The sequence below is a fragment of the Ixodes scapularis genome, unplaced genomic scaffold (genome assembly GCF_016920785.2).
Source record: "Ixodes scapularis isolate PalLabHiFi unplaced genomic scaffold, ASM1692078v2 PGA_scaffold1__304_contigs__length_218370807, whole genome shotgun sequence".
Taxonomy (NCBI): Eukaryota; Metazoa; Arthropoda; class Arachnida; order Ixodida; family Ixodidae; genus Ixodes; species Ixodes scapularis.
In genome coordinates, this window is record NW_024609846.1 from 87,030,289 (window position 1) to 87,055,523 (window position 25,235).

Consider the following 25,235-nt stretch of genomic DNA (forward strand, 5'->3'; position numbering starts at 1 on the left):
CATAAGGCCGAGCTCTGATTGGCTCTGCTTGAAGGATAGTGGGTAGAACTCAAGGCAGCTTGCTTTGGGTTCTACCCTCTATCCTTCGATCAGAGTCAATCAGCGCTCGGCATTCTGACGTCACCACAAACCCCGCAAAAGAAGCAGACGAACTTGCGCTCCGCATTCGACCATCGTCATCCTAGAGTGACCCCCCGTCACTACGTCAATAAACTTAGCGAAGGAGCAGCCTGCTTCTAGCCTCGAAATTCTACCGCGACAAGCGAGCTTATGTCTCAGTGGCATTCCGTGTAAGTATATTTCCGCAAACATATGGGTCAGTATATTGCGCACTCTTGTTAGTCAAGCAACATTGAAAACCCAATATACCGTTTCATGACCCCCTTTAATATGGTTACAACGAAAACTCGTCGATAATTAATTAATCTGCACGGGCCGCGTCGCGAGCCCAGAGAGTAAGTCCAACCTCAGTGAAGGCTATACGTTCCGATGTAGCCAACCAAGCAGCGCCAAAAACGTACCGTCATATCGCTCACCATCCTTGTGCGTTGTCTATCCCCGGCTGAACCACCAATCGGGAATAGTGAATGCGCCGTGGTCCTTTGCTTTTTGTGTGTGTGTGTGTGTTTGCTCGCGTGGTTTAGCCCGTGTTAGTATAAACAGGCCAAGATGACGAGCACCGTAATGATTCTAATTTTGGTGCTGCTTCATTGACCCGATTACGTCGTAGCTTTGACTGCCGTCAGACTTAATGTGAAACAGAGTAGAAGAGGTAAGAATCTCTCCAGCAGGTCTGCGGCCAAAAGCTTTATACTAAGAAGATCGGCGAGGAGTTGTCTATAAATTGCTCCGACTGTAAACCCTGCCCCAAATCTAATTTCCCCTGTTTTCTTTTTTTTTTTTTTCGGCAACGGTTGTTAGTGGGTATCTCTATATTATCGTCCGACGCGAAAACTCCTCCCTTCGACATCATCAGCTTCGTCGTCAATTACGGTATCGCTCCCAGCCGCCGCACCTGAGGCTCCCTGTGGCGGTACCTCGCCATGACGCCGCAAGCGCATACGATCATCTGCGAGGCCGGCCGCCCCTCTCCTCCTCCGGGACTCGCGCTTGAGGTAACAAAAGAGAGCATTTGGCGGGTAAACAAGAGCACGAGGTGCCCAAGGAAGACAGCCGTGTGCATGCCGTACGGGTAGAGCTCGCAAAGTCCGTCGCGGCGGGTCCGAAGTACACGATCTTAATCTACGGCACGCTGGCTGCTTGCTGTCGCTGTGACATACATTACAAGAGAACGTAAATCTACTTTTATTGTTCTTTATCACACCTAAAATGCCTTCAAGAACTCCTCTAAAGATAGAGGCACTTTATTCATGGTGGCGGCCTGTCGAGCGTTGTGTCGATGACCTTTTCCATGGACGCGACGCACCGCTATCGCCGTTTCCCGACGGGGCGTGAAAGTGTTTGTTCTTTCCTTCGAGTGTTGCACGCGCCTATACCGCAAACAGAAAAAAAAAAAGCAGAAGGCCCGCAGTATAGTATCCTGCGCGCATGCAGTGAACGGAGAAGCAGTCACCTCAAGTATCGGCACCCACAGTCATGGCTCCCGTACTAGGATACTGGGACGTCCGGGGACTCGGTCAATACCTGCGGTACCTGTTGGAGTACGCCCAAGTCGAGTACAAGGAAAAAAGGTACGCTGTGCGATGACGAAGTTTTAAGGAACTAACGCGAAACCAAACAAAGCGGTCCAAGAAATTGCGAACGACCGCACGAAGTGTGCCGCGATTGACAGCGGCAGCTGAAGCGTTATTGAAAGATGTACTTCGAGAGATTCGCTTTTAGTCAAGGTGCTCTATTAAAATGATAGAATTAACTTTCCGAGTACATCAAACTGTAAAAATAAAAATCTTGAGGGTAAACAGTAGACGACTTATATTTTTTATTCATTCGAAGAAAATCTTGGTTGTTCTTAACCACAGGCGTTTGAGATCAGACCCAATTGTGTGTTAATATATCTTACATCAAGCGCGTGATTATTCATGTAAATGTGAAATGAGTGTTCATTTTGCAGCTATTTTTCTACTTTATGTATTGGTCAACTATCCGCATGAGAGTTTTGGTGACGGCATCAGAAGAGACAACCTCAGCGTATTATAGTATACCTCTTTCAGTATGGTTTCTGGTTGATTGTATTGAATGCCGGAAAATAAATAAAATCGGTAGCACTAAAAACACGCCCAGTCGCTGTTTCCTTGTTGTTGTGGTTTTTTTTTTTGTTTTTTTTGACAGGTGGTTGTATTTAAAAACACTATACAGTTTGAATGGTAAGGTTTTCAATCAAAATATTTGTGCCCGGAAAGTTCCACGTATCAATACCACATGTCCAAAACATTATTCTAATTTTGTTGTTGTTGTTGTTTTTTAAGCTTGTGATCCAGAATTTGCGAGCCTTTCAAGTTCTACGTAGATACTAAAAGGAAATGGCACCGGCCTTTACATTCAAGGTCCAATAGGATTCAAGAAGGGATCGTGTATATTTGTGTAAATGTTAAACACACGTTTCGAGGAGTGAAGAAAACTTATTTATTATTTCCCACATTAAATACAGTAATAAAATTGGTGTCACGTCTCCACGTGACACCAAATTTCAAGCTAAATTTAACAACGCAAGTCAAGTGGTGCATCACGTTTCATCATATCACGTAATGTCAATTTCCCGGCTAAACTTTGAGTGGAAACTAAATCGGTGTGTGTCACGTTAAATTCCCCGCTAAATTCGTGCATACCTCGTGTACATCAATTTCCCTCCCTAGACCCCGTCGAAGAATAAATCGTCCGTTGTTGCTGTTTTTACTAAGGGTTTTTTCTTCTCAGTTATATACCCACGCCTTCAGCCTCCCACCCACCATGCCCATATATATATATATATATATATATATATATATATATATCTTATCCCGATTCGCAGGTACAGCTTCGGAACCGACCCTAACTGGACTAGAGATGAATGGCTTGCGGACAAGCAAAACCTAGACTTGGACTTCCCCAACCTCCCGTACTACCTGGACGGCGACGTCAAGCTCACCCAGAGCTTGGCCATCCTCAAGTACCTGGGTCGCAAGCATGGCCTCGCTCCCAAGACCAACGAACTACAGCGGCGAGTGGACATGATCGAAATGCAAGCCTTCGATCTGATCATGTCCGCCGGTGATCTCTGCTACGACCCCGCTTATTCGGACGAAAAGCGGAAACATTTCCTCGCAGATGTAACCGAGAAACTCCGGCAGTTCGAGGCCCTGCTGGAGAAGGACGGGCCCTTCGCGGCTGGCCAGAATGTGACTTACGTCGATTTCCTGCTCTACGAAGCGCTGGAGATCGTTCGCGTCTTGGGCCCTAGCAACTTCAAGAGGAACTTCCAATCCCTGGAGCAATACAACGAGCGCGTGGCAGACCTTCCCGGTCTGCGCGAGTATCTTGCTTCGCCGCGCTTCAAGGACTGGCCCTTCTTTGGTCCCTTCGCCAACGCTATGGGACCGCAGCATAAGCCACCTTCTGACTATTAAATATCTAAGGATGCCGGCTAAGGAAACGCCATCCGAAGTAATCACACCTTGTGCACTAGACTCTCGTTGTCATCACAGTGAGATCTATAGCGGGCGCGTACACAATTGCTGACTTGGCGCCGTCCAACAGTGATGACGTAGGAAGAGGAGGTTGCTTTCACGCCTTGACTGTACGAGGTGGTGTTGACTAAAGACATCAATAAACAGTAGTTTTGTTATAATAATCTCCGAAGAAGCGGGCACAATCTCGAATAGGAGAATTGGTCCACTAGCCCAGTGACGGAAACATTCTGCTTGTCAGGAATGTCTTACTGCAGGCATTTTCATCAAATAAAGTTTTCTTCGAAAAGGAAAAAAAAAGTTAAAGACGTTTATAATTTTCTGTAACGCCGAATCAGAGCGCACCTCTGGAGGAGGAGGAGGGGAAGGTATTGTGAGAGCGCTCCCTTTTCAGACCATCGAGCAAGTGACATCGTGCACTGAGAGAGGGCGCCACTCGTCCAGGACCCACGTCGCTGCCCGAGCAAGCTACCTCGGAGCACGCGTAATCAGATTCAGATCATCTCTCGCCGCTGGCGCGTGAAGTCATGCGCGCAGACGAACACGCTCCTTCCCTTATTAAACAGTTATTTTCCCAAAGTGCAAGCCCCTCTGCCCAGCCTCACAGTACGCCCGTCTTTCTTCTCCGCTACATTTAGCGGGAATATTGGCAGCGTCAGATGCGTGTGACGTCTGTGACGTCACACGTAACGTTACGTGTGACGTCACGCGGGGAACCCTCGTGAGTGTAATCCTCATGACCCTCCTGAGGGTAACCCTCATGACCCTCCTAAGAATAACCCTCCTGACCCTCGTGAGGGTAATCCTCGCGACCTTCGTGAGGGTAACCCTCGTGACGTCGCACGTTACGTCACGTGTGACGTTATGGGAAACGTCCCATAATGCAACGCGCGGTTACGCGGACGGCGACGGCGTCGCCGCTCAAGCCGGAAACGGGCGCCTAAGAGCTGGGCGCTAAAAATAAACTCAAAAAGCTTTAACCTCGTGAGTCGCACCCAGAGTTGCGGAAGTTTTTGACTGGTGGTGATACCATGACAAGCGGCCTCCTATTCTGGTGCCAGTTGGCGTTTGGTTGTTTCCTAACAGCCAGGTGCCTGGGCTGGCAATGAATTGAGGCACGTGTTTTCCACGCGCACTAATCGGCGATTTTCGTTGCTAGGCTGATTGGCCATGAACCCGAGTTGAAGTGTTCGTTGACGATTTAATTGTATAGCGGAAAGCAATAGACCTTTAGGGAAATTTCCAGAAGGCCTCTCGTCAATACCACATTGCATCGCGTGGAGCGGGAACCGTGAAACCGTTCGGATGTACCTTCGGGCCAAGTAACACGCTACGTAAGTGATGGAACTGACTTAATTCCTTCTCTTACCACTGCAAATTCAGAACACGAAGAAAACAAAGCGAACATATTGTCACGAATGAAGGTGACGAGAAGGCGGAGAGTGAACTGAAAATAAAGAATTTATTGGCGAACTTGTGCCAACCAAAATGAGTAAGAAAGAGCGTCGAGGCAGCAGAAAAGCAGGCGGCGATTCGGCGGCGTAACAAAGAGCGAGACTGACTCGACAAGGTCGCGGGCTGCTGCTTATCTACAGTGCGTCACTATCTCGAAACTATCTCGAAAGTTCGGCGAAGGAAGGTTCGAGCGTCGCTCGTTCGGGGCGAGGATGAACTGGCACTTTCGAGAACAAGAAAGCAGGACGAAAGTTACGTCCGGTGCAAGAATGAACGCAAATCTTCTCTAAGTCCGTGACCGAGCGTTGCTTTCTTGGCTTTGCGGACGGCGATATCACAAAGCCGAAACGCACCTTGTTCCGTTATCGTCCTGCTTTCTTTGCTGCTTGAAATTGCGAAATGGTAAGCAAACATGAACTGCTTTTTCCATTTATAGGTACTCCCTCAGGTGCAGTACGTCGGATTGTCATATGAGAGGCGCTGCGTATTTGCGGAATGGTATCCCCCACGTTCCAAAAGATGTCTGTTGTATTTGTGTCCAACGCATGAGCTGCATTTGGCTGAGATGGTTTGACGACGCGGTAAAAAGGACCCGCTTATGTGAATCCACCTTGGGGAAGGAAACAAGAAAAAGGGACGGACAACAGTGACATTGCTGCCGTTGATGCCTGTCCCCTTCTCTATGTTAGCTTCCTCATGGTGGATGCTGTACCGACACGTTCGTTTTGTAAAACTTGGAACGTGTTTATGTTTATACAGCTTCTAATTTGGTGTGCCTCAACGGGCGACGAGTCTTCCAGCTGTAGATGAAAAAATTTAGCCATTACAGTACAACCCCTAGTCTGGGGTCTTTAACGTGCATCACGCAGTAGTGGTACACGACCGCACGCCGGTACGATGCTCTTCCAGATCGAAACGGGCAGGGGTGGGGATTGAACCCAGGATCCTGGGTTCTGTAGCGCGAGCTTGCTTGTTTTGTACTTAACTCATGGGAAGTCTTCCAATAATTCTGTGTGGTATTGGACACGTTGGGGGAGGCTCGCATCAGGCTCCACACATGACATGACTGCACTACCCGGTCCTATGTATGAGGTGTCCACAGTTCGAATGCACGTTGGGCTCCAGAAGGAGGAGGAGCAGGCTGGACACGAAGGATTTATAATACCAAAACTTGTACATCTAAAAAAACATACACACACACATACACGGACACTTTTTCTTTTGGAAAGCCCCCCTGAAAAACAATTTTCCGAAAGATTTTTTTTTTGTTTGTTTCTGTGGAAAGTGAAGGGACCAGAATACGTCGTACCTGCTTAAGGCGTGAGTGTTGATTTGCTATGCTCAATTAAGAGGAGCGTTGAATGGTTTTCGGTGCGCTGCACCCGAGTGTCCTCCGGTGTCATCAGAATTCAAGCCAACTATGAATTTAGCCAGGAATTGAGTGTGTCACGACTACGAACATACTGTTCGTGTGCTATATGTTCTGGAAAAAAGTTGCAATCATCAGATGAAAATCAGTTTTTGAACGGAAAACAAAAAGGTTAAGAGACGCGGGGTACCCCCCTAACCCAATCTCTAGTTGTTGTGAGAGGCTAAAATGAAGTAAAAAAGGCAGCGAGGCAAGTGGAGAAAGGAAACGAGTGCAAGTCATTCCGTACATGCATACCGTGTCTCATAATCTAAAAAAGGTAGCTGGCAGATACGACATTAACGTGGTTTTTTCGGCCCGTGTAAACTTGCTACTATATGTCCGATGTTGACAAGGCGGAAAAAAGCACCGTGTTCCAAGAAACACGCGCTGCAATATACCGCGTGTGTCACCAATGTGGTGTACGAGATTACGTCTACTTGTGGCAACGTTAAGGCGCAAATTTGCCTTAACGTGGCAACGTTAAGGCAACGTTAAGGTGTCACCAATGTGGTGTACGAGATTACATCTACTTGTGGCAACAAAACGTTAAGGCGCAAACGAGTTGGTGCAGGTTTAACATAATTTAAGACAAACCCCTGTGACTTGGAAAAAGACAAAGGACATCTTAACTAGGGATGCCGCGAACTTTTTTCGAACCGAAGGTTCGATGATCGAATCAAGCGGTTCGAAAGTTTCGAAAGATTTTGAATTTTCGAACTTTCCATATCGAGAAATTTCACGGAAGTTGAATTTTCGAATTCAAGCTAAGAAGTTCTACACTTTTCGAAATTTCGAACTTATTACGCTGCAAAATTCGATGCTTGTCAAACTTTCGGCCTTGGTAGACTAAAAAATGCGATGATTTTCGAATTTTCGCACTTCTTGGACTAAAAAGGTCGAAGCTTTTCGATCTTTCGAACTTCCTACGCTCAAAAATTCGATCATTTTCGAGCTTTAAAAGTTAATAACCCAAAGAATTCGAAAATTATCGAACTTTCGATTCCTGAAAAGTCAAAAATTCGACGACCTCCGGCGTCGGATTTTTGACTTCTCACTCAACCGAAACCGCCCGCCGGTCGAAACAGACCGGCAGGCGGTTTCATTTGGATTCAAGCAGTAAGGTACATTCGTAATTTTTATTTCGCATTTTTACATGCGGTGTTGCATTCCTTGGGAAAGACCATGCTGTTTATATCAATCATCTGGCATGCTTGGTCTTAAAGATATAGATTCCCGAAGGAGCAAGGAAGGACGACGGGGTTTCGACAATTGTCGTTTGTGCGATATTTGAAGCGCGCTATACACTCCGTGCGACGCGACTGGCGCGCCGCCGCGCGGCCGGTACCGAAGGTAGGTCGTGAAACCCCAGAAAAAACGAAACCGAAACCACGCCGCGTACGTTGGTACGCATTGAAGTCAGAGTGGTGCGGTTGCGCTGGGTTCACAGCATGAAGTGCTGCCTGTGCTGCGTCATTAAGTGCTTCAATAGTTATGCGTCGTATCTCGCGGAGACTACGTTTCAGTTTTTCACCGCGCCGATGTTTTGTGGGACAGCGACAACGATGGAGCCGTGCCGTACGACGCGAGAAATTTGGTCTCCCGATCATGTATGCCACTGTGTCGGCACGGTTGACATATTCTACACTGCCGCTTTGCGCTCTGCGTTTGTTTTCGTACCAGTAACACCTACATATGTCAGCGCCGATGGGAAGAACTGAAATGCCATTGCCCTCCAAAGAAATTTCGTCCCCATCGTACCTGTCGATGATATTTCCGGACAAGTTTATGGCACGCAATCTGTACTTCATGAAGAAAGATTCGAACGGTAAAAAAAGTGACAAATATAAATCTAAAGAAAACAACAATGAAACTCAGAACCACTGGAGAATCGACGTTTGTGTATGGAAGTTTATGTGGTCTGCTTTCTTTTTTGATCAGCCTCCTTTTGGATGTGGAAACGCTGACACCCCGAGTTCTGTAGACAACAATTTTTTTTTCTCGGCTTTAGAGCCACCTATCGTAAAGTGGTTCGAACTGGAAGTGACGTCCACTGGTCCCTTCCTACCTATAAATTGTGCGCCTCCCACCACGAGTGGTATTATCTGAGAGCCTTTGACGGTCAAAGCCAGTTCCCATTTAGTTACGCCGCCCAAACTAAATTTCCATCTGGTTTTGCTATGCCAACTCTTTTTGTTATAATAAGTGTCGTGCCAAGTGACGGTCATGTCAAAGTACCTGTGCGCCGAAAATCAGCACCTCGCACAACAGGTTATTACACAAGAGCTGACCGCAAAAGCCCTTGGCGGCCGAACCATGTGTTGACCGACAACTTTGTTTTCTCGGCTTTGGAACCACCTTTCGTAAAGTTGTTTCAATTGGAAGTACAGTCCACTAGTCCCTTCTTACCTCTAAAGTCTCCACCTCCCCCGACCAGTGGTATTCTCTTGACAGCCTTTTCATGGTCAAAACCGGTTCCCATTGAGTTACGCCGCCCAAACCAAATTTGCGCCTAATTTCCCTATGCCAGTTTTTTTTTTTTTTTGTATAATAAGTGCTGTGTCATGTTACTGTCAAGTCCAAGCACCTGTGTGCCCAAATCTGCGCTTCGCACAGCCCGGTTATAACACAACATTTTGGGTCCAATATTGGATATCCCGTACAGCTTTATTTCTTTATTCGTTAGAAACATAACTTTCCCACTTGTTTAAAGAAACTTGGCACACTTCGTGCACAAACGTGGCGAACATCTCACTCGCCTCCAAATATCATCATTCCAGCAGTCCTAGGTTTACAGCGACGAGCGAAATAAATTTCCCACTCAGAGCAATTATGGTGGCGGCCGTCATGTTTTTCGGAAAATTGCTCCAACTCCTTTTTCGGCCGCAACTTGAGAAATTACCCCTAATAACGACTCAAACTCAATATATAAGAAGTGGAGAACAGCTAAATGCCCTTCTGCCCCAGCAGTCATGCAGCGTCATCCTGAACTTATCGGCTCAAAAAGCAAAAGTTTCGTCCATGCGCGCTTCCGCCGCCACAGCTTGGCATGCGAAAAGACGCCGCAGGCTGCTGAACGCGCCTCACAGTCGAACGCCAGCTCCTCCGCTAGCGGCGCTGCGCGCGTTTTTCAAAGCGCCCCCTATAGTTCCCGCACGGAGTGTATAGCCGAACCTATTTATGGTGGAGTAAACTTTCTAAGAATGATTAAAAGGTTAAAAGGCGCGAACAAACAGGACGAAAAAAGAGACACGTACGACACAGACAGGCGCCAACTTCCAACTGATTTATTAAAATACGAATCATCGTCAAACTCGATCCCAACCGCCTAAACACATGCAACTGATAAAAATTGCTATCTCTCATTACACACATCCTTCAAGAAACACAATTTTTTTGGTTAACAGATAAAGAGATGGCATGCTTACGCATCTGTCAGCCGCTTTGTGTATACAGAAAGCCTCGATTAGTTCCCTTTCCATTTTTTCATTCCCTTTCTTGATAAACCTTGTGCGCTCAAACAAAGGTTCGCACCCACATGGTTTGCAGTGCTCCGCAAGATGCCCACCTGAATTATTGCGTACGGCAAGCTTATGTTCCCGCGCTCTTTCATTAAAGCATCGGCCGGTCTGACCGATGTAAACTTGGCCGCAACTGAGGAATTTCATACACCACCTTAGTCACGCATTCGGTGTATCTTGTTACATGTTTCTTTGAGCACACTACAGACTTTCGTTTAGTCATCGCGGGGCATATCTTTGAAAGTTTGCACGGGGCTGAGAAGACGACGTTAACCCTGTGTCTAACAGCCATCTTTTTTGAAATTGTGGGACACTTTGTGCAAATATGGTATCACCTGCACTGGCATCTTGTCTGTCTTTTCACGACTTTTGTCAACACCCTCTCGTTTAATTTCCTGTAAGAGCCTTTCACACACACTTGTCACTAAGCTCTTCGGGTAACCGGCCCTCGTCAAGCGTTCAACCTGCTGATCAAAGCTGACCGGCAGTCTATGCTGGCAGCTTTTTGTAATGGCTGCGTGAAGGCAGGAGGATGCAATCCCCCGTTTTACGAGCTTTGCGTGGGCACTGCTAAAAGAAAGGAGACCTTTCTTAGTTCGTGGATTATAACTCCAGCACAAATGATCCTTAGTAAAAAAAGAGCTGTAAATCTAGGAACTGAATACTGCCTTCATTAGGCAATTCCCAAGTGGAGTTCAGTCCTCCGGACAGTGACTTAAACAGCTTAACAATTTCTGCCACGTCATTATCCATACAATTCTCTGTACATTCCCCCAAAATAACCAAAAAATCATCCACATAGCGGAAGATCTTGACCACGTTCATCCCGTCAATATTCCTCGATATGCGCTTGTCCATGGCAGAAAGATAAATGTCACACAAAACCGGTGCCACTGAAGAACCAACCAAGAACCAACTAAGAATGATCTATGTATAGCCTAGGTAAGTTGAAAAGCAATGAAAGTGCACAATAAAGACGAATACAAAGACTGAGAGGCAAAGAGGTCTTCGCATTTGTCTTTAGGGTGCGCTTTCACAACTTTTCAATATGCATAACCAACTCGCCTGCATCACTACGTTAGTCCCAGGTAAGTGTCGCCTTAAGATATGATTATCGTAGTTCAAGACGAGTTTCGAAGAAATATCCAAACACGTATTTACGAGTAATTATGTCCTAAACTTGGTAATTTTTTTCGTCTAAATTGTTTGAGGTATCGCATTTTAATTAACACCACGGACAGTACATATCATTACCATCTGCAGAATACAAAATAATGTATTTCTTGTTTTTTTCACATTGAGCAATAAATTAACTCATGGGGGAAATTTCTAAAATGATTCAAGTTCAGCACATCATAAAAATATATGTATATTTTTATTCTTACACATTTGTTTAAAAAAAAACTTGAAAGCTACACTACACTACTGCGGTTTGTGCAGGTGGGTTATACGGCCAGGCGGACATTATGTGGGTGGCTAATCATTGCAATAAGTTGGCTAATTAATTAAAATTCGTTAATTAACTTTTTAATTAGTGGAAATATACATATGGTTTTAATTAGAAACTTGTAGAGCATCATTGAAAACCACTAAATCAATCACTTTCGGAAGGATATAACGCCGGGGAAGCATTTTACAGCATTTTGTAAAAACGCTCTATTTGGACGCGTTTCTAGATTGCGGTTCCTTATCGGAGCGCATCACCGCGCCCGCGGTCCTGTCTGTCTATGCTAGATCGCAAACTCAACGATAAAGTTAACTCAATCGGTCGCTGATTGGCTGCACTTTTGGTCACGTGATGTGACGTTGCGATTGAGTTTTTCCCTACGGATTCCAATGGAGTTCGAGCTATGCTGGTGAAATAATGAAGTTAGCGGTGACGTCAAAATGTCGTCACGATTCAGTATGGCGATCGAGATAACTTTGTAGTTGTCAGGCAGCCAGAGTTGCCAGACAGCTCCCCAGTGGCTGAGACGCGCAACACACGTGCGCCGTATTTCCCTCCATTCTACGAGGGAGGCGAGGAGGTGGCTTCACGCCGCGACCACCGGGGAGCAGGATTGCGGGCGCGTAGATGCGCTCCGATAAGAAACCGAAATCTGGAAACGTGTCTTCTCCTCCTTCTTGTTGTGAGGTCCAGAGAAGGAAAGGGGAAACCGGGAGAGATGTTGGCCTCCTATACGGGGCGAGTCGCTACTCGGCTTGGGGAAGGGGGAGGAGCCGTAGGTGGCTAAAAGAGATAGTGTGGAAATTTGGGAACCAGTCCAATAATGTGATGGGGCTTTGGCACGAGTGTGGGTTGGGGCTTTGGCACCAGTGTGGGTTTCAATTTAACAACCTTGCTGCTTGCGGTGTCTGGTATTTGATCAAAGACGGTCTGCCAAACCAGTCTCACTCAAACAATCCAAGAGGTCTTTGTAAGCCCTCTGGACAAGCCGACGTGGGGCTCCTGGGATGAGGAGTTCCCGAGTGTTGGAGGAAAGAAGTCCATTGAAAGTGTAGCGTTCAAACAAGGTTTTACGCTCTTCTTCGTATTCTGTGCATACTAGTAGCACGTGTTCAATGTCCTCTAGGGCTACACAGTGTAGGCAATCAGGACTATTGACTCGTTGAATCTTGTGCAGAGTTGACCTTGTGTTTGCGCAGTTTGCCCTCAGCCGATGTAACATTGACGCTTGTTCTCTTGACAGCTTGCGCGGGATTGCTGGAGGGGGCCGTCCTTCAGCCGTCTCTCGGTGTGGGTGGCGCTTCTGGTAGAAATTTCGTATAAATCGCCATGCTTCGTTGTACCGGCGAAGGGAAATGGTTGGGGTCTAAAATCCATGGGCTTCAGTAGCGAGGGCATCCGCCTTCTCATTTCCCGCAATTCCAGTGTGCACAGGACACCACTGCAAAGCAAGTTGCCAACCCTTTCTTTCAGCCGACCTGGCAGATGCTACATTTGATGCAGTCAATGGAGTGCCAGTCTCGGGGTTCCGGAGAAGATGAAGAGCAGATTTCGAATCTGTGAGGATGACTGCTCTCCCTGGTGTTCCACTTCGCACTAGGAGCTCCAAAGCCCGCCAAATGGCCACCAGCTCCGCAGTAGTAGAGGTTGTGGCGAAGTTTAGTCCGTCTGCAATGCAGACGTTGTGAGTTGGGATGAAGACTGCTGTCGTGGTAGTTCCTGTCGCAGGACTAGTGGAGCCGTCGGTGTATACTTGCAGCCATCCGATATACTCTGTGTAGAGTAATTCCTGGGTCAAAAGGCGATAAATTGTCCCAGAAACACTCGCCTTGCTATGCATGTAAGGGAGAGTTTCACTTATCGTCAGTGGTACTTGTAGATGAGGCTGCGGGGGTGAAGGGATATGTCCGGGTGGTCCTATAAGATCTTCGAACTGTCTAGCCAAATAGCCAAAGCAGGAGTTGGGGCGGTCAACGACGTGTGAGAGTAGTGAACTCCCAGAGGACACACCATGAATTCTTGCAAGGTGACGGCAGGCGCGCTCGTCAACCCGGAGAAAAACAGGCCATTCTTCGGCAGCAACGAGTGTGGCAACGTTTCCCGCGTATCGCGGCAGTCCGACGCACATTCTTAGTGCCACACGGTGAAATGTTTCAACATCACGTTGTTGTGCTAATCCGATTTTGAGAAGTGGCCACGTTTATTGTAGGCGGGAAAGGATTAAACCTTTATATAACTGAAGGAGGGCGTGCAGTGGTGTTCCCCAGGCATGGCCGCGGAGGCACCGCGGAACTCTGAGAAGGTTGCGGCACATGGAGAGAACTTTGCGGACTTCCGGTCTCCAGGTTACCCGATCATCCAACAACAATCCAAGATATCTATATGTCCTCACTCTCTTGACTGGCATCCCAGCCATCTTGAGTTGCAGCGCTCGTTCGGGGGGGGGGGGGGGGGGGGGGGGGGGGGGGGGGGCGTCCTCTCGGACGGTAAAGCAGCGCTGCTGTTTTCTCAAGGGAAAGTGTCAGTCCGAGTTTTTCGATGGCAATGCAGATTGTATCGAGTGCCCCTTAGAGTTGACAACGAATCTTCCTTGCCCTTCGAGTTGGGCCAGCGCACCAAAGAGCCACGTCATCCGCATAGATGAATATCTGTACAAGGAACGGTCCCTGCTGGCGAAGTGAGCTTGGAAGCGTTGCCATGGCCACATTGAACAGTAAAGGAACACTTCCCTGAAGAAAGCCCTGAGTCACAGTGCGTGGACTGCTAATCGCCCCCGGGACCCTGACCCAAATCGTTCTACCAGAGAGAAATGCGTTAATATATTAAAGCATTTTCCCTCTTTCTCCGAGATGTCTGAGGCGCTGGAGGATAACATTATGCGGAAGTGCATCAAATGCACGCTTTATGTCTAAGAACACACAGTGAAGCATGTTGCGGCGTGCTTTTGCCTCTTCGAGTGCAGAAGCCAAGTCTCCCATTGCGTCTGCTGTACACCTCTTCGCACGAAATCCTGAGAGCTGGTGTGGCATCGCATGTTATTGCTCCAGGTGCCATGTCAGGCGTCTCAAGACCAGGCGCTCAAGTAGCTTTCTCAAGCAGCTTGTCAGGGACACAGGTCTATAGGATGAGGAGGAGTGGCTCGGCTTACCGCATTTCAAAACCGGAATTACGATTGATTCTAGCCAGGTCATAGGCAGAATGCCTGTTCTCCATATTGAGTTGAGTGTCTCTAAAAGTTGTGGATGATAAGCTTGGTCTATGTTTTTCAATGCTTGATAAGTGATTCCATCTGGCCCGGGTGCACTTCGGCGTTTGCAGTGTCGGAGCACATACTGCAGTTCAAATATGGTGAAGTCGTCATCCGCCATGGATGCTTCAGAAATAGAAGTGCCTATCAGCTCTTGGGGTAAAGCCACGGCTGGTGGAGGAAGGGGGCACGCAAATTCATCAGCTGGCAGTTCTGGCGTTTCAGTCATGGTTTTGTCGTTCCTGATGGCGAGTGCTGCAATTGGGTGACGAGGGACCTTCGCAGCTGCCAAGGCGCCAACTAACCGCCAAGCTTGCGCGGCTCCCCTCGGATTCCCGAAGGAAATACATTTTTGAGCCCACTGATAGCGCTGCAATTTTTTCGTGTGCCTCCTGAACGCCGCATCTATTTTTTGTAACGTGCCCAGTCGTATTCTGTATCTGTGTGCATAGCCCGTCGTTGGGCTTGTCTCCGTGCCGCTCGGAGGTTGAGAAACTCTAGGCCCGGGACAGGTCGTGTGATGGGAACCTTCACTAGTCGGGTCGCTCGTCGAATGCAGTTTTCAATGATGGCAGGTAGGTCTGTAGCGTCAGCCGCAGTTACCGATGCTGCCATATATTCACGGTAAAGGTCCCAGTTGACTACTTTGCATGTTCTGGTGGCGACTGCACTTGCGTTCGGCGAGGCTATAATGATGGGAACATGGTCGCTACCCCATGTGTCTGGTTGTATTGCCCACGACACTTTGATCGCAGGCGATGCAAATGTGAGATCAAGGACGCTTTACAAATAAATGTGGGTGCTCCGCTGTTTAGAGTTGTGAGGTTCAGGGCCGCAATGGTGTCTTCCAGGCGTCTTCCCCTTCTGTTGGTTCGGCTATCACCCAGTTGATGCTGTGTGCGTTGAAATCTCCAGCTAATAAAAGTTCACTTTTGAATTTGGTGCAACACATCAGGGTCCCATGTGCCCCCAGGGGCTACGTAAATGGAAACTATTGTGGTGTCTTGCGTGCCGAGCCTTACTGTGACTCCCGCATACTCTGCCGTTAATGAGCAGAGATCTGAAAGGTCCAGGGCGCTTTAATGGAGGCTTGATCTCACCAAAAGTGAAACTCGAGACTTAGTCTTTGAGTCAATTGTGGTAGAATTGTAGAAAACATATGCAGAGAGTCGTACCTCACCGTGTAGGATGTTGGTTTCTTGAAGTGCAACTACATCTATGGTTCTCTGCTGTAGAATTTGCCGAAGTTCCGAAATGCGTGTACGAAGGCCGTTCACGTTCCATTAGAGAATCGATGGGAATTTGGGGTTCCGGTTTCGTTGACACGGCCTGTTCGCTTTCCCTCCCTTTACTATGACTCCATAAGAGGAAGAATCATGTTAAGGAATGAGAGGAGAAGTCGTGCCCACTGCGCATCCACAGTAGATAGAAAAGCGTAAGCCATGCGGGTTGCCTTCTGAAGAAGTGGAATCCAGTTTTCCCATGCAGATTTAGCTGTATGTTCAGCACTCGAGCTGGGAGGAGGCTGCGGCTTCAGTGCAGGCGTCACATTCAATGCTGGTCCGACAGTGTTGGCTTTCGATTCCACAGTGCAGGTGTGGTGGTTGTTCAATTGAGATGCTCCCTTCGTCGTTTTGCCTTTTCGCTGAAGTGCTGCAGCACTGACACAGCACTGACATTAGGCTACTTGATGGGATCATTCCTTCTTTTCGGTGGGCTTGGAAGGGGCTGGCCATGTTGATTTGCGTTGGCTGTCTTATACTGTTGGACAGCTGTCCTTGCAGCACGAAAATCAACGGCATGTTGACGTGCGTAGTTGCGAGTCTCGCTTTCTTTCTTCCATTTGGGGGAGGATGAAGAAGTGGCAGCGTAAGGTTGTCCACAGTTGACACACTTTTCTTGCACCGAACACTCGGTGTTGCTCTCACGTAAATCTCCGCAGCGGCTACAAATAGGAGGTCACATGCAAGTCGCTTCTCGGCGTCCAAATAGGGCCTTTTTACAGAACGCCGTAAAATGCTGCCCCGGCGTTATATCCTTCCAAAAATAGTTGATTTAGGGGTTTTCGATGATGCTCCCCTTACAAAAACGGGTCTCAACATTCTTTTTAATTTTTTTAGACTCCTTATTGACTTTCCGCGATCCTACTGAATTCCTTTTTAAACGCACTTTGTTTTGACTATTGTCAAAAAACTTTCAAAAGAAAAAAATATTAAATTTTTTGTAGACTTCTTTATAAAAAAAATTAAAAAGAACTTGTTAAGACGTTTTTCTATAGGATATTTTTTTAAAAAATTCAAAAGGAAGAACAGTAGATTTTGTTTTGTAGACTTATTTATAAAAAAATTAAAAAGAACTTGTAAAGACGTTTTTCTGTAGATTATTTTCTAAAAAAATTCAAAAGGAAAAACAACAGATTTTGTTTTGTAGACTTACTTATAAAAAAATAAAAAGAAGTTGTAACAACGTTTTTTGTAGGTTATTTTTTAAAAAATAAAAAGAAAACCTATTGACATTATTTCTTTATAATATTTTATAAAAAGAGACATTTTTTAATTCATTTTATTTGCTGCGGTCGTGTGCGGGGTCCGATATGACGGATGTTTCTTTTTTACTTTTTATTGAAAATGTGTTGACTTCTTGTTCACTTTGATTACTTTATTTCGACTGACTTCCTGTTGACATGGTCAACAAAAAGTTTGTTGATTTTGTGTTGAAACTTTTTTTATGATTTTGTGTTGAAACTTTTTTTATGATTTTCTATTGACTTTCTATTAACTCTACGTTGGATCTTTTTTCTGTTGACTTCCTGTTGAAAGTGTTATCAGAAATACTGCAGACGTTCTATTTACTTCGTGTTTAAATTATTCAGTTGACTTTCTGTAGCCAGTGTCAAAAGAAAAGCTACAGACTTTCTGTTGACTTTTTATTGAACATAATACATCTTGACTAAATGTCAAAAGTCACTAAGTTTCTCAATAGTCTCTGACAAGTTGAGAACCATAGGGAGGAGCTTCCGTTCTCCTGCCTCCAGCGCGAGCCTTCTATCCTTGACAACTCTTCGACGTCTCGCGCCCTTCGAGCTCGACTGCGCAGTCAAAGCACGACGGAAGGCATGGGGCGCGTGCTGGAGGCCAGGCGTTCGAAAAACACGCCCAGCCGTTCTCACTTTGTAAATGACAATCGTTGCATTATTGACCCTATTCAACTAGTAAAGAAGAGCAAAATGACTATTTTAAAGTGGAGCAACCGCCTTGACTGGCTTCGTCCCGAGTGGTGCTATGCAGAGAAGCGATAAACATTTGCTCTATGAGTCGTTTTCGTGGATGTTGTTTTAGCGACTACACGAAATTATTATTAGTTGTACCGATGCTTTTTAGTAAGAGATAGAGTCCACGAACTTCGAAACAGTGTCTTTCCTTTGACAGACTTTCGAGAAGGAGACCGGAGACTTGGCAACTTAGTAAGTGCTGAGGTGGTCATCGGCCAAATGATTACCTTCAATATGTAGGCTATATACGGCTCTGGTGCTGTCAACAGGACTGTGTTTCTGGTGTTGAGTGCTTGATGGTGTGTTTGTTTACATTGCTTATTTGTGGGATGTGTATGTATCAAAAAGACACTATTTCCTAACGAAATTAAAAAAATATATTAAGAATTTAGTGTTTTTTTAAACGTTAATCTGCGGTTTTGTCAAAAGGAATTCAACAAAATTTATGTAAGAAGGAATTCAAAAGAATGTATGTAAGAAGGAATTCTAAAAAATTTAAGTGGCCAATTTTGACTAGGAGTTAAATAAGTTGTCAAAACAAAGTCTAAAAAACATCAAAAAGTTTTAAAGAGAAATTCAATAGGACTCCAGAATATTTTCAACAAAAATTCAAAAGAATTTAACTACAGATTTTTGTAAGGGTCAGCAAGTTTCTAATTGAAACTATATGTTTATTTTCAGTAATTAAAAAGTTATCTGACGAATTTTAATCAATTAGCCGACTTATCGCAAAGATTAGCCACCCATATAATGTCCGCTGGCCGTATACCCCACCTGCAGAAACCGCATTAGTGTAGCTTTCACGTTTTTTTTTTTTTTTAACAAATGTGTAAGAATAAAAAAAAACACCATATATATATATATATATATATATATATATATATATATATTTATTTATTTATTTATTTATTTAACGTTTCTGGGGCGTGATTCTTTTAGCCTGTACACATTTTGGTAGGAGAAACTTGTTTCGCAGTTCTGGGCCTCTGTACATGCAAGAATACAACACTTCCGGTGGGTTCTTGATAGTTATATTTTCTCCCCAGCTTTGTATTTTTGCATTTATTTTTATGGTTATTTATTTATTAATATTTTTGTAAATAGCACAGTTATTTCGGTCAAAGAGACATAGCTTTGAACTTCCGAACCACCGAGCATGTGACGAGTAGTGCCTTCTGACAACGAGTTTCTAACAATGACCATCTACGCGATCTTTTATGCAGTGAAGAGCGACAGTAGCTATACATATCTCTAAGTAATTTCAGATTAAAACAAGCTTGACCATGCCGTCTTTCCCCCTATTGTTTTCTTTAACTGACCGCAATATCTGGGGGGGGGGGGGGGTGAGAGAGACTGGAGCACCCCCCCCCCCCCCTTTTTCCTTTCCGGACGCCACTGGTATGGTAGAACGCTCCTCGACCTCAAGTTGTGTCAGTTTCTGTGCTTTTTGCTCGGAATTTCTTCTGTCCCGAAAAATAAACCTCCAAAGCAATTACAAACTAAAAAATTGTGAAGGTGCAGGCGAGCTGGTGAATGTTGATCATGATGCAAAATCCCGAGACTGGGAATGAAATTCGCAAGAAATAGTGCAAGAAGGAAGAAAAAAGGTGACAGGACAACGTCTCAAACTCAGCTGAGTTGAGTTTGAGACGTTGTCCTGAGCTGAGTTTTCAGCTGAGTTGAATTTGAGACGTTGTCCTGAGCTGAGTTTGAGACGTTGTCCTGTCCCCTTTTTTTGCCTTCTTACACTTTTTCTTTCAAATTTCATCCCCAGAGCTGAGATTTAAACGTTGTACTGTCCCCTTTTTTTTTTTTTTTTACATTTTTTTTTTACAAATTTTATTCCCAGTCTCATGATTTTGCATCATGTACAAACTAAACATGCTATATGCCAGCGTCACTCGGGCGGCGTTCGATCGGATTACTAGCGTCCAAGGAGGTAGGGAGGCAGTTTGCCAGATCGCTTCAAGGTTTTTCTGAGCCTCAACCACCTGCCTGTCCCTGGCCGTTCCGAACTGAATGAGTATCGTTAAACAGTGCGTTCGTGTGATCACTACTTCGTGATGCATGTTGATGACCACCCCGGGCTGGCGGTCACAATTACTGATCTATTGTCACACGTCACTCTGCACTAGCAAATATTCCAGCACATCCGGGACACTCGTCGTCTCATTTAATCGCCTAATAAACTTCGGGCAGTCTAAATATCACATTGTTGCCAGGAAGATTGAGGAAATGAAGGTTCGGCCCCTATTCATTCAATTTCATTTACATCAAGAGGTTTTTAGCGATGTTCATTATAGTCACTGGCAAGGTGAGAGCGGCAAAGAGGAGCTTCAGTATTTCCGCCTCAACCCGAGCTTCCGCCCTTCGACAGCTCTTCGGCGTCTTGTTCACTTTGAGCGAGGCTTCCGCCGTCCTGCAGCTCGAGTGTAGCACGGCGGAAGGCATGGAGCACTTGCTGGAGGCAAAGAGTTCAAACGGCACGCCCTGCCGTTCACATACTGTCAGTGACTATAGGGGCTTTTCGCTGCTTATAAAGGGGTTCCTACGTGTCCGGTCAAATCTAGTCTATCTGGTCTGCGTTACCCTGATATAATATCATGAACTTTTTCTACAGGCTATAAGTTTCAATAGATATAGTCGAAACCCGCACTATTTTTTTTAAGATTTCAGTTGTGGGGGTAGTTGAGAAAGTACTATGATGCTAAATTTATAAACACCAACAACTCTGAAAGTCATTTGCCAAGGCAGCTAGTGTTGATCAAGGGCACTTACCACAAATATTTTTACATTTATTAGCATACCTCGTGTAAGGTATTAATTTTTGCTGACCGATTTTCTCAAAAGATAAATATATTCTAATTATAGACACAACGCGAGCCAACCATAGCTGGTAAGCTCTGCCCATTCTCAAGAAGCGAGATTCAAATAAGCAAAGACCAATACAGAAAAAAACCCTTTATAGTAAATAAATGTCATCTCGCTGTCATTAGAAGCTGTTTCATGTCTCACTGGCTCCCCCTTCCGACTGGGCGATGCAATAATTTTACGAATATTTAAGGTTTTATTTACCTTTGCTAAGGTATTATTGACACATATCTATCTAGACAAATCTTCAACTATTTAAAGTTATGAGCAAAACTTTAAAAGCAAACAGGCCATTATTTTTCAGGAACTTGATATGCTTTTGGTTACCCTTAGTAGAACGAGTTTGTCGTCGGGCAGTGTCACGTGCAGAACTTTCATTTAGACAAGGTCGTACATGATAAGGTCTATTAAAGCTTAATTTCGTATTCTTACCGTATTTCGCGTGTTTACCAGCTATCTGCATGAAATCACTGTATAATACAATACCAAAGACCACATACGCGTATTTTATGTCTGTCTGAACCAGTTTCCGATTTTTAATTCCAAAAACTACGCCTCAGTTTGCCTTTTTTTTTTTTTTCTTAAAGGCCGACGTACACTTCGCGCTTTCCACTTTTCTCCCATTTCCTCCTCTTCCCTTTCTACCCTGCCCACCACTGCCTGTTTCCTCCTCCCCCATGGTGAGGAGGATCTTCTGCCTTGCAGAATCTCCAGTCTGGTAGTCGGCCTTTAACAAGCAAACCTATGTAAGATTGTCATGTTGTCACTTCACGGCAGTGTTTGCAATAAATAATTCGCAGAAGCTGCCAAGCTCCACTATCTAAAACATATATTAATGTAATTTTATTGACGTGAGCGCGTTGGGAAAGTGCAAAAACTTAGGAAAGAATTTATAAAAAGATGTGCTGTATTGTTATGTTCTACGTTGAATTCTTTCTTAAGTATTTATGTCTTGGTTGTTATGGGTCTTTCGAATATCGTCTTCTTCTGCTGCAATCTTGAGATGTCAATTTCGTGTCTTTCTTTTCTTCCTGTCTTATCCGGACACGCAGGTATGGCTACGGCAGCGACCCCAACTGGACAAGAGAAGAGTGGCTCGCGGACAAGCCAAACCTAGGCCTGGACTTCCCCAACCTCCCGTACTACCTGGACGGCGACGTCAAGCTCACCCAGAGCTTGGCCATCCTGAGGTACCTGGGTCGCAAGCATGGCCTCGCACCCAAGAGCGACGAGCTGCAGAGCCAAGTGGACGTTGTCGAGATGCAGGCCCTCGACCTCATAAGGTCCGTCGCCCGGCTTTGCTACGACTCCGGATATTCGGACGACAAGCTGCGTCAGTTCCTCGTAGACTCTGCCGAAAAGCTCCGGCAGTTCGAAGCACTGCTCGCGAAGAACGGTCCCTTCGCTATTGGCGAGGAGGTAACTTACGTGGATTTCCTGCTCTTCGAGGCCCTGGCCTTCGTCCGCGCCGTGGAGCCCAGCAACTTCAAGAAGAATTTCCCTTCGTTAGTGCAATACAGCGAGCGCGTGGCAGGACTTCCTGGTCTGCGCGAGTACCTGGCTTCGCCCCGTTTTAAGCCCTGGCCCTTCCTTAGCCCGCTCGGTTCGGCGCTGGGATTACAGCATGAGCCACCTTCTGACGATTAAAACAAAGTTGAAGCTTTCGCTGAAATCTTTAAACAAATCGTATTTTTTAATGTATTCTCCGCAAGAAAAAGGTCACTACCCGGAAAAGGATTGATGATCGACTGGTCAAGAAACGGAAATGTTTTACTCGCCATGGAAACATTACTACAACTGACGCCGCGACGTCAAATCGCTCGTAAGTCGTCTACTTTATACTCGTGTCTCAAAAAAGACAAAAATAAAAATGTCTTTTCGAAACCATAGACGCACGAGGACGGTAATGATGCTTGTTGTTTATCAAAAGGAACAGACATTTCGCAAGAATGCGGCTCAAATGAAGGACATAGAACCAAAATATGATTTTTATAGATTACCGTTTTTTTTTTATAGTCGACTATTGTATCTAAAAAAAATAGCTTGCAGAAACCACTATTGTTGGTTGTCTATGAAATGCGATAACATTCATCATATTTACCTTTATTTTGTTACGAGGCCAAGGTCGACGTCGAGGACGACGTCCTTGAGGGCAAGGTTAAGATCGACGTCTAGGACAACTTCAAGGGCATCTAGGACGACGTCGAGCGCGACTCCTTGAGTACAAAGTCAAAGACAACCTGCAGGACAACTAAGGGGGTCTCAAGAACGACCTCTAAGACAACCTTTAGGACGACCTTAAGGACTACGTCAAAGACGATGTCGAGGACATATACGCTAAATCAACGTTGCGCTGATTTAGCGTTGATGCGTTCTTGATGAATAAATGATTTTAAAATCGTGACTTGTTTTCCCACCTAATTTAGCTGGAAAACTGAATTGGCGCATAGGTCACGTGACATCAATTTTCCCGCTAAATTAAACGGGAACTTGAATGTGTCCGTAGGTCCCGTAAAGTCGGGTTATGTGACATCAAGTTTCCCGCCAAACTTAGCGGGGAAACTAAAACATACTGCGCATCAGGACGCCAAAAAGGTAAACGAAATAGGAGGAGTAGGGGAGGGGGGGGGGGGGGGCTAAAGAATGCTATTGCATTAATATTCAAAGACTAAAAATCTTTAAAAAAAAAAGTTTTTGAGGAAGTTAGAGTGCCCATAAAACAAATTTGGGCTGGGATGAATGACTTTCGATTGGGATTTTACTAATTGCGTATCGTTTAGTAGGCCAAAAGAAAAAAGGTAGAAAGTCACAAGCCTGACTTTCAGTGGGAAAATTTGAAAACAGCGGACTATTCCGTACCTCCTACCCTTCGAAAGCTCTGTACCTTTTCACTGTGATACCTCCGCGGCACCTAAAGCGTGTCACCAGGGCCGGTTTGCTCATCTTGCGGCTGCGGACGCGGCCGCGGCCAGGAGGGTTTTTTACGTCACGTGACCAGCTCCATGGGGACAAGGAAGTACCTAGCGTCCCTGCCTAATGGCGGAGAGATCCGCATCGCTTCAAGCACAAAAGCCTAATTTCGCTCGCAGAAACTGATTGGAGGGACTTACAACTGGAATCTAATTGACCGCCCCTTTATACTGTAGGAGCGGCAGGTAAAGTTACGGCCAGGGAGGGCAAATAGGAGCCAAAATAAAGAAAAAAACCACACGAGATAAAAGCGGTAGCGGTATTTTTATATACCTCCGCCGGCGCCGCGCCTCGCGCCTTCTGTTGTGGTCGAGAGGTTAAAGCGCCGGTACTTGTCGTCGCGGCGTGAAAGTTCCGGGTTCAAATCGGACTAGAGACTTCTTTTTTTTTTTTTTTGTGTGTATTTTGCGCGTGTCTTATTTTTGAACTGTGATCCTTTTTTGGAAATCGTCCACTTGCACTACTGCGCCTTACACGCTTTTACTGTTAGTCCCACCTGTTCAATCGAAACACCGGGAAGAAGAAAAAAAAGATCAACGCAAGTTAACGCGCTAATGCAATCATTTCGTAATGTTTGTTAAAAGGAAACCAAGCTAACAGCATCAGTATGGCTTTCACACAAGCGGAGCCGAAACAAGCATCCTTTCCCCAGCGTTTACAATTTTATCTGTTTTCAAATAACGCTCTTGCTGCGATTCCTTTCAATAACAAGAGACGCCTATTTAGGACTAATAAAAACTGCACTTGTAGCAATTAAAAAAAAAAAAAAACAAGCAAAAAAAAAAAAAAAGACTAGCAGCTGTTTATACATTGATTGAGCGAAATCCTACAGTCAAGGCAGCAGGTCAAACGTCTGAGAAAGGGGTAAAACTGAACTAAAAGAGATCATACTTTTCCTTGCATGGAATGAGATAAAAAGTATATTTATACTCTTTACATTTTGTTGTGGCAATCGTTTTGTAATATTAACGCATTACTTGTTGAATTTTAGTTAGACTAGCAGACGATCACGACCAAATGCAAAAATGAATCAGGCATCGACCATCGCAAACCCTCTCTCTCATGCAAACACCTAAACTGACTTTGGATCAAGAAATGGAATTAATTATAATTAATTCCATTTCTTGGAATTAATTCTTGAACTTTGGATCAAGAAATGGAATTAATTATAATTAATTCCATGTCTTGATCCAAAGTCATTTTAGGTGTTTGCATTAGAGAGAGGGTTTGCGATGGTCGATGCCTGATTCATTTTTGCATTTGGTCGTGATCGTCAGCTAGTCTAACTAAAATTCAACAAGTAATGTGTTAATATTACAAAACGATTGCCACAACAAATTGTAAAGAGTATAAATATACTTTTTATCTCATTCCATGCAAGGAAAAGTATGATCTCTTTTAGTTCAATTTTACTCCTTTCTC

At 45.2% G+C, this 25,235-nt stretch overlaps 2 protein-coding genes across 2 annotated transcripts; both read left to right on the forward strand.

Annotated features, from left to right (window-relative positions):
• The first annotated feature begins 1,560 nt into the window (after positions 1–1,560).
• Positions 1,561–3,830, forward strand: LOC121836106 (glutathione S-transferase-like). The gene is made up of 2 exons (XM_042290833.1): positions 1,561–1,691; positions 2,969–3,830. The coding sequence occupies exons 1-2, from the start codon at positions 1,597–1,599 to the stop codon at positions 3,561–3,563; spliced, it is 690 nt and encodes a 229-aa protein (XP_042146767.1). The 5' UTR covers positions 1,561–1,596; the 3' UTR covers positions 3,564–3,830.
• Positions 3,831–12,931: 9,101 nt separating this feature from the next.
• Positions 12,932–23,247, forward strand: LOC121836107 (glutathione S-transferase Mu 1-like). The gene is made up of 2 exons (XM_042290834.1): positions 12,932–13,013; positions 21,896–23,247. The coding sequence occupies exons 1-2, from the start codon at positions 12,940–12,942 to the stop codon at positions 22,488–22,490; spliced, it is 669 nt and encodes a 222-aa protein (XP_042146768.1). The 5' UTR covers positions 12,932–12,939; the 3' UTR covers positions 22,491–23,247.
• Positions 23,248–25,235: the final 1,988 nt, after the last annotated feature.

Bases quoted from the DNA above. Each gene is read 5' to 3' on its own strand.
- LOC121836106 (XM_042290833.1), top strand. From the start codon at position 1,597: ATGGCTCCCGTACTAGGATACTGGGACGTCCGGGGACTCGGTCAATAC. The intron at 1,692-2,968 runs GTACGCTGTGCG...CCCGATTCGCAG, and splicing joins GTCGAGTACAAGGAAAAAAG to GTACAGCTTCGGAACCGACC.
- LOC121836107 (XM_042290834.1), top strand. From the start codon at position 12,940: ATGCTACATTTGATGCAGTCAATGGAGTGCCAGTCTCGGGGTTCCGGA. The intron at 13,014-21,895 runs GTGAGGATGACT...CCGGACACGCAG, and splicing joins GAAGAGCAGATTTCGAATCT to GTATGGCTACGGCAGCGACC.